The following is an 8,294-nucleotide window of genomic DNA, read 5'->3' on the forward strand; positions in this document are numbered from 1 at the left end:
GTGCCCGGTCCCCTACAGCCGCCAGCCAGGCGGAGCCCCTGGCCGGTCCAAGTGCCCGGACCATCAACCCCAGGGACCAAGGTGCCCAACCTTCCCTGACGCCGCCCCCTGTTCGGTCCGGGTGCCCGGCCTCCTCCTGGCGCTTTCCCCTCCGGGTGCCCGGGTCCCTTTACCCCCTGTGCCCGGACCCCTCCGGCTGTGCCTGCGTGCACTATGGCAAAAGACCCATGTACCCCCTTCCCCCCCCAATTCGTCCCTAGCCTATAAGTACTCTTCATCTAGCTCATTTCTAGGGTTAGCAAAGTATTGGATAGACATTGAGAGAGCTTTGCTCATCTTTCCCCTCCTCTTGGAGATCAAGACCTCCATGGAGTAGATCCCCTTGTGGATTTCAAGGCCTCCTCTTGGAGAAGACTATCATCAAGACCTCGCCTCCTTGGGAGTGGGAAGAACTTTACCCTAGTGCTTTTTTCCTTGAATTGTTCTTGTATTCTTGTGGATCTCATGTGTGCTACTCTAGTGGATGTGTTTGAGTGATTTTCCCCTCGTGTTCTTGTGAGTTCATCCCTTTTTTCCCTCCAAGTGTGAAAAGATCTATCTCGGGGTTTCACCCTCCAACACATGGGGTCATGCATCCCTATCATGCAATGCATCAGGGTTCGGGGCGAGCAACACGTGAATTGGTGCCTCTCCAAGCCTTCAATCAGGGCTGAGGCAAAGAGAAGATGACTCGACTACTACCTCCATCAAACATTCCACGAGAATGTTCAGTCATAGGTCGTTGTTTCTCGCTTCTTTTTTTTTCTTTTTTTAATCCTTCTGCAAGTGTTTTATTTTGTAAAATTAATTTTGGGACTGCCTATCCATCATGTACCTTAAATATTTTTATATTCACTTTTACTCAGAGCTGTTGGATTGGGAAAGAGCAGCATTGCGTCGCAAATAAAGTTTGTTGGGGGTTATAGACAGTTGCCTAAGGCCTCCTAAGCGTCATCTTTTCCAACAGAGATTTATTTTCTGACATATCTAGATGTGCTCTAGTTATTGCACATCTAAGTGACTCAATCAAACTAAAAAGAAAAAAGACAAAAGAAAATGCTTGCACGAATCTTAGTGTAAATTAATGACATAGGACGATGTGCTTTAGCAAAATTGTTATTTTATTAGTTTGTTGTTAGCATATACTCCTTGGAGTATGTGACAACTATAATCGTTTGCTCTTTTTAATCTTTTGTACATGGATACTTGTTCTTGGTTTTGTGTTTCCATTATGTCATCATTGATAGGTGAACCTGATCCATCCATATGGAGAAAATCTATCAACAAAAGTCCATAGGTAGAAAAGGTCCTTCAAATTCTTGTTCAATGGGCCGAATTTAATACTTCATAAGAAAAATTAACCAAAAATTAGTGAAGGGTTAGAAATGTACATAAATGATTAATAATGAAAAATCTAAAACGTAAAATGATTTTTTTTCTCTTTGAGACCATTGAAAAAGGGCATTGAACCCATAATGTTCACGTTCTCAAGGGCACCTCTCTCTTTTAAGAGGATTCACGGCATGTCAATCTCTGGTAAGGTTCTTCGCTAATCTCTATCTCTACTACTTAAAAAGAACGTAAGGTTCCCATTTCACATTCCTTCTCATCACCCATTCGTCCAACCTTTCATGTATATGATAATCAATCATCTTAATTTACTTACCTTCTGAATCTCTCTACTACTTAAAAAGAACGTAAGGTTCCCATTTCACATTTCTTCTCACCGCCCTTTCGTCAAACCTTCCATGTATATGATAATCAATCACCTTAATTTACTTACCTTCTGAATCAATTCCACTTTAATTTACTTATCAAACTTCTAATAAAAATATAAGGTAATTCACAGATAGAATTTGATGAACATTTGTTTATACAATCGCATTATTATTGGTAGGTAAATCACAAGATAATGTACTAAAATATTTATATCTCATTACAACGTACGGGCATTGTTTTACTATTTATAGATATCTGGATCCATCGACAATATTGACGTTCCTACTTCCCAAACTTAATCCTAGAATTCATATTACAACCCTACTTGGTTCAAAACCAAAATATCCCCTCTTTCGTCTCCCCCAAGAGAAACCCTCACCCACACTCTGCATAGTGCATACGGTACACCAAACCCCAATCGGCAGTTGACCAATCCCGCCGGGGACGACATGGCCCGCCGCAGCCGCCGCCGACCTTCCTCAACGCCGCCTCCGCTGGAAGACGACGATCTCCTCCACGAGATCCTCCTCCGCCTCCCCCCGCAGCCGCCCTACATCCTGCGCGCCTCCCTCGTCTCTAAGCGCTGGCGACGCCTTGCCACCGATCCCAAGTTCCTCCGCCGCTTCCGCGTCCACCACCGGAGGCCTCCTCTCCTCGGCGTCTTCTCATCAGATTACAAACGGAACATTTCGTTCAGATCCACTCTGGACCCGCCGTACCGCATCCCTCCCGAGCGCTTCTCCCTGCCACTCGAGCCCTGGCCGATGCTCGACTGCCGACACGGACGCGTACTCTTCGTTGAGAAGAAGCGGCATCAGCTCATTGTGTGGGACCCTATCACTGACCACTACTGCTTCGTTGCCGGTCCGCCGCTGTTCAAGATTGGGGTCCTTAGCGGGGCAGTTCTCTGCGCTGCCGCCGACCAGGGACACGTTCATGGCGACTGCCGCTCGAGCCCTTTTAAAGTGGTCGTGCTGGCCTACGCCAAGCACGATGATCAAGAGGCGGGATGCGTTGCAAGTGTTTACTACTCGGAGACTGGCATATGGAGCGATCTCATTTCAACAACGCTTCCATGGAGGCCTGTTGCTTGTGAGTACAGCACATTTGTTGGTAACGCCGTTCACTGGATGCTTATGAGTAGTGGGGGATTGAGTGAGGGCATACTTCAGTTTGATTTGGATCAGCAGAGGCTAGCTGTGATCAATACGCCTCCTGATGTTCATTACGAATTTCACAGTGTTCAGGTCATTCAGACAGAGGATGGCGGCCTTGGCTTCGCCACTTTGCTGGGCCCCCACTATCACCCCCGCTTCCAAATGTGGGAGGGGAAGGTCAATTCTCATGGTGTTGCCAGATGGGTGTTGCGGAGAACTGTTGAACTGCAGAAGATTCTTGGATTGGGGTTTAGGATTGAGAAGGGGATGTCATCTATAGTGCGCTATACTGAGGATGCTCATGCAATCTTCTTTTGGGTGCACTCATTTGTCTATATGGCTCAGCTTGAGTCAATGCAGTCCAAGAAACTATTTAGAAGCAACGGCGGGTTTTGCACCTATCGTCCTTTCACAAGTTTTTATACTGAAGGTAACTGCTGAAATCCAATTTATTCTCCATACTTGGTTGCTGGAATAACTTACTGTACTGCTGAAGTGTCCACTGTCAGCTTAAATTTCCCGAAAAACTTATATTTTGTCTTCTATGTTAATGACGAGCATTAGCTCTTTATGGAACCACCGTGACTTACTGTACTGTTGAGTGAGGGGGGTTTTTTTTTGAGGGAAGAGTGAGGGAGAGCTTTGGAATAGTTATATGTGGTAGGAAGGAGTCAACTGATTACATGCCTTAAAGTGCACACTAACCACTTTTTTGCATTTTAAGTTCTTCAGTCCTGTGTGGTTACTGAGATTTTTGCATATTATGTATGTGTTGGTCTTAAAAAGCTGTCTCCATATATGTGAGTTGGCGATTCTGGAAGCAAGGCATCTTATAGGAGATGGAATAATATTTCTGTTGTTAGCATTTTTTTACGACATTCTTTTTGCTAGTTGGATGCACAAATTTATATGTTCGGTTATCTTTGATATTCTGATTTTTTTCCTGTACTTGTGCACAATACAGTCGGGTAATATCAGACTATATAGGAGGGGAACTAGTAAATAATATGTAAGGCCAATTGTTTTCTGCACTGGACGATGCCTTTCATGCTTGCTAACTACAGTAGCATTTAGATTCAAACTGTATAATTTCCTTCTTTGACAGATAGATGCACACTTTCACACTAGCAATGTTATCTTTTGGCCATGAATTTTGTGGTTGCCGTCAGATTTGGTAAACTACTTGATGAATTTATGAATGCCTAATAGATATAAAATGGTGATGCCCATACTGGGGATTTTTCAGTAAGTAGTATAACAAGAAAGTTGATTTTTTTCCTCCACAAACTATTGTATGGTTGATTTGTGTGCATATTGCTACATTACTGATCTTATAGCATGGGCAATGTTTGGAATCGACAATAGACACTGAAAAGTTAGGTTGAAGCATACAAGGGCAGCCACAGCATAGGCCAAATACCATGGTCAAATTTGCTTTTCAGGCTTTGCCATCTATGCTGCACGCCGTGAGATGGTTGCCAAACCAAAATTTGTGGGAACCAGAGCAAGTAGCTGCTCTGGTACTATATTTGGCCAAGCAATAAAATATCCATCTCCAAACTGTCTTCCACATCCCTTTCTTTCTTCCTGTGTGAAGAGTGATGCTTAGTTGTCTGCCGCTGCATTCAGGGATGAGATATTTTATGTTTTGCTTATTACGGTGTGGGTCCTGCTCTAGAAGTAATTGGCATTCACCGGACTGGAGAGAGATATCAAATTTGGCACCAGTGACAAATGATAATGACATGGTAATTTGGCATCACTTACACTGTGGCTGCCCTGTCAAATCTGTGACCTGACTATCACATTGAAGCTTAAAGCTGGTTAGACATTTGCATCTAAACAATCTGACGTTGTTCCAATATTGTTTTTTATTTGATGTAGTGCTAATAAATTACCTTCCTCTTTCCTGCTAATTTCTCATTTTCTAATTATGTTTTACCAAATCATGCTGAAATGATCTGGCTTAAAATATTTACAGGTTTGATAAGTCTGAAGTTAACACTGTTAATTTACCTAATGAGCTGGATTTGTCCTCTATGCACAGGTATCAATGGTTTGAAGCAGAAGTAGTTTACTGGTGTACTGCAACATGGAATGCCGACAATTGTGTAGTGACTATGACCATCTATCGTAGTTGTCAGCTTGCTTGACTTGTAGAAACTATCCAGTGCTGGTGTGTTATTTTCAGCTATCCTATATGTAATCGTCAAATGAACTCTGAAATGCCTGGATAAATTCGGCAGTGTTGGGTTTCATTTTTTGTCAATCTGTTGTAATCTCTTCCAGTTTGATGCCAAATTTATCTTCATTTTGGGGTGATGTAGAGCGAGAAAATCTTCTACGTTTGTTTTGTTTTGTTTTATTGCATCAGGCTGATGATAGGGTCTGGCCATGCAAGACGTTTACTTCGCCAGAATAGTTGGGATTTTGCGGAGCATTAAGGCTTGTCATTTTTTTTGAAAGCTTATTAAGGCTTGTCATTGGTAGATAATTCCTTTGTGTAGGTAATTTTAGCAAAGTTGTCTACTTATCTGAATCACCCCTAGGTTGGAATAGAACAAGAGGAAGATGCTCCTGTTTGCCCTGACAAGAAATGAATTGTGTTAATCTCGCATTTCTTGTTTTCATTTTTTTTTCTTGTTTAGCAAACTGTAGTTTATAGCTAGTATCTACTCATGGAACAATTTTTTTTAACATAAGAAGGGCCCCCCCCCTCCCCTCCGATTTCTATCAAAGAAGCTGTCTGATTCGACCTAAGAACAAACTACAGCAGAAAGAAAAAGGAAAAACCAGCAAAGAACATCATGCCAGCCATTACAGGCCATAAACCGGCTCAGAAGCCTCGAGGACTCAGAGACAAAAGGGCACCACATGACGACCAAGTTCACAAGTTTAACGCAACCACTGCAGATACTAGGAGGACTACACCACGAAAAGACAAAGGCCGTTGGAGATCTGGAAACAGTCGTCGACTAACAGCGGTAGCGAAATTAAGAAGAGCGGCATCACCTTTTTTAGTTGCACTTCTATCTTCAGTTACCAAGTCTTCGAACACCATATCTTCACCCATGCAACCCCTTGTAAATTTCACTTGCTACTTGTTCAAGTAACTTTGCTCCATCAACGCCTCTTTTAGCTCCTCGATTTGTAATATAGACTATCCTATGATCTAATAGCAAAGCAGCTTAATAAGAATCATCGGGTCATTATACATTTTGTGCTAAAAAATAATGTTGTTTCTGCATTTCCACAAAGTCGAGAAAACAAGAGCAAAGCCAACTAGTACCAATTTCTTATTTCTCTTAGGGAAGCTTTTGATCCAGCTTCCAAAACAATTGATGAAAGATAAACGGACAAAGTTTAGGCTAAAAGCACATTTTAAAAGACTCCACACCAAAGAGGAAGAACATCTGAAGAACAAGTGATATATATATATATATATGTTCATCTTGTCCACGTAAGACACATTATTTGCTGCCTTTGCATCCTCTCTTGAGCAAATTATCTTAATTTTTTTTAAATGGTCAACCGGGGGGGGGGGGGGGGGGGGGGGGGGGGGGGAAGCTCCCCACCACATAGCAATTGAGTACAGAGCTCACATATTTTGTGTTCCTTTAGACTCTCGGTTCAATATATTTCAAACATAGCAGTTGAGTACAGAGCTCACATATTTTGTGAGGAGAGGAAATCACAAAACAAACCTTAATTATGGCAGGAAGTTTGACCTTCCACGGAAACTTCTCGGGAAAGCTACAATCATTTTCTATCAACCTCCTATATAGAGATTTTACAGTAATTTTTTTATGTGTTGTCAGAGTCCATTCCACTGAATCTCTACCTGTACCTATCTCTACCTCCTCACACCTCAATTTGAGGTTATTCCACAAATCTATAGTCTCCCCATATAAAGTTCTACGAAATTTAAAGCCCTGCCACCCTTTTTGAAGTGCCTCAACAACAGTAATATTATGATCAAAGCTTAGAAAATAAAGCCTAGGATAAGCATCTTTCAAAGGTTTTTCATCAACCCAGACATCTTCCTAGAACCTAGTGTTTCTGCCATCCCCCAATTTCTTCCTGCAAAACTTGTACACTATTTCTTTAATTTTTGGGCTGCTGGTCCAAAACTGGGAGTCGCCAACCTTAGGTTTAACCCTAGACAAACAACCATCTAACACATATTTACTTAAAACGATAGTTTGACATAGGCCATTTGCCCATTTTCATTTTCCAACTTCTAGAACCATTTAGCAAGCAGAGCAATGTTTATAAATTCCAAATTAAGGTTCCCCAACCCCCAATATCCCTAGGTTTGCAGCAGGTCCTCCAATTACTAAATGATATTTCTTTTTCATCTTGAGCTTCCTGCCAGACCAATCTGTCCCTAAAGAAATCAGTTTTTTTTTTCAAAATACCAACAAGGATGGGATAAAAGGACATTGTGATGCCCGCATAATTAGGCTACAGTAATTCTACGTTAACGATGCCACGTCACCTCGGTTACTGTTGCTAATCTCGCGTTGGATCAAAACTATTCAAATCCAAATTTGAATTTTTGTCAAACATCAAAAAAATTCAAACATTAAAACTAAAATGTTCTGAGTGTGCCAATTAATGCATAGGTAATTATGATGAAGAAACCACGCTTTTACAAAATGCGTAAATACTTTAAAATGAATTAAGACAGTAAAGGAAAAATAAATAAAGAAAGAAAATCAACACAAAAACAAAACAAAAACAAAGGTAAAAGGAAAAGCCCCCCCCCCCCCCTCACTGGGCTCCGGCCCAGCTAGCCACTGGGCTAGCCAGGCCGGCCCAGCCAGCTCACTCCACTCCCCCATATCCCCCCTGTCTAGGAAACCCTAGATCAAACCCCCCTACTCGCTCCCCTCTCCCCCACCGATCTGGATCGGGATCGGCCCCGATCCCGTCGCCCCCGACGCCCTGCGCCCGCCCGGAGCCGCATCGCCGACCTCCTCCTCGACTCCTCCTCGTCGGACGCCATCGTCGTCGTCCTCCCCTGCGCCGCGTCATCCCCGACCTCCTCCCTGCGCCCCACTTCCCTTTTCCCTACGGCCACCGTGAGCCCCCCTCTCCTCCTCTCTCTCCCTCACGCCTGCACGCCGCTCGCTTTCACCGTGGCCTCGCTTGGCCGCACCCCGCGCGCCCGCGCTGGAGCCTGCACTCCGGGCCGCACTCGCACCGCACGACGCGCCGTCGCGCGCGCACGCGCCCGGCCTCCCACACCTCGCGCTCACGCCCCCACCACCGAACCACGCCCTTGGCCGTCCTGGTCGCGCTCGGTGTGCCTGCAGCGCACCTCCGTGCGCTCCCCGTGCCCAACCCACGCGGCCTCATGCCTGCCGCTACGCTGCT

The 8,294-nt window shown here is 43.9% G+C and overlaps 1 protein-coding gene across 1 annotated transcript; it reads left to right on the top strand.

The window, feature by feature from the left end:
- The first annotated feature begins 2,113 nt into the window (after nt 1-2,113).
- On the top strand, nt 2,114-5,169 carry LOC109741547 (uncharacterized). Its single transcript, XM_020300635.4, has 2 exons — nt 2,114-3,345; nt 4,963-5,169. Exons 1-2 carry the CDS (start codon nt 2,208-2,210, stop codon nt 4,986-4,988), a joined length of 1,164 nt encoding a protein of 387 aa, XP_020156224.1. The 5' UTR covers nt 2,114-2,207; the 3' UTR covers nt 4,989-5,169.
- The last annotated feature ends 3,125 nt before the right edge of the window (nt 5,170-8,294 follow it).

The sequence above is a fragment of the Aegilops tauschii genome, chromosome 3 (genome assembly GCF_002575655.3).
Source record: "Aegilops tauschii subsp. strangulata cultivar AL8/78 chromosome 3, Aet v6.0, whole genome shotgun sequence".
Taxonomy (NCBI): domain Eukaryota; kingdom Viridiplantae; phylum Streptophyta; class Magnoliopsida; order Poales; family Poaceae; genus Aegilops; species Aegilops tauschii.

Excerpts from the sequence above, each read along its gene's own strand:
- LOC109741547 (XM_020300635.4), top strand. The coding sequence starts at position 2,208 with ATGGCCCGCCGCAGCCGCCGCCGACCTTCCTCAACGCCGCCTCCGCTG. Across the intron at positions 3,346-4,962 it reads CACAAGTTTTTATACTGAAG|GTATCAATGGTTTGAAGCAG; the intron begins GTAACTGCTGAA and ends CTCTATGCACAG.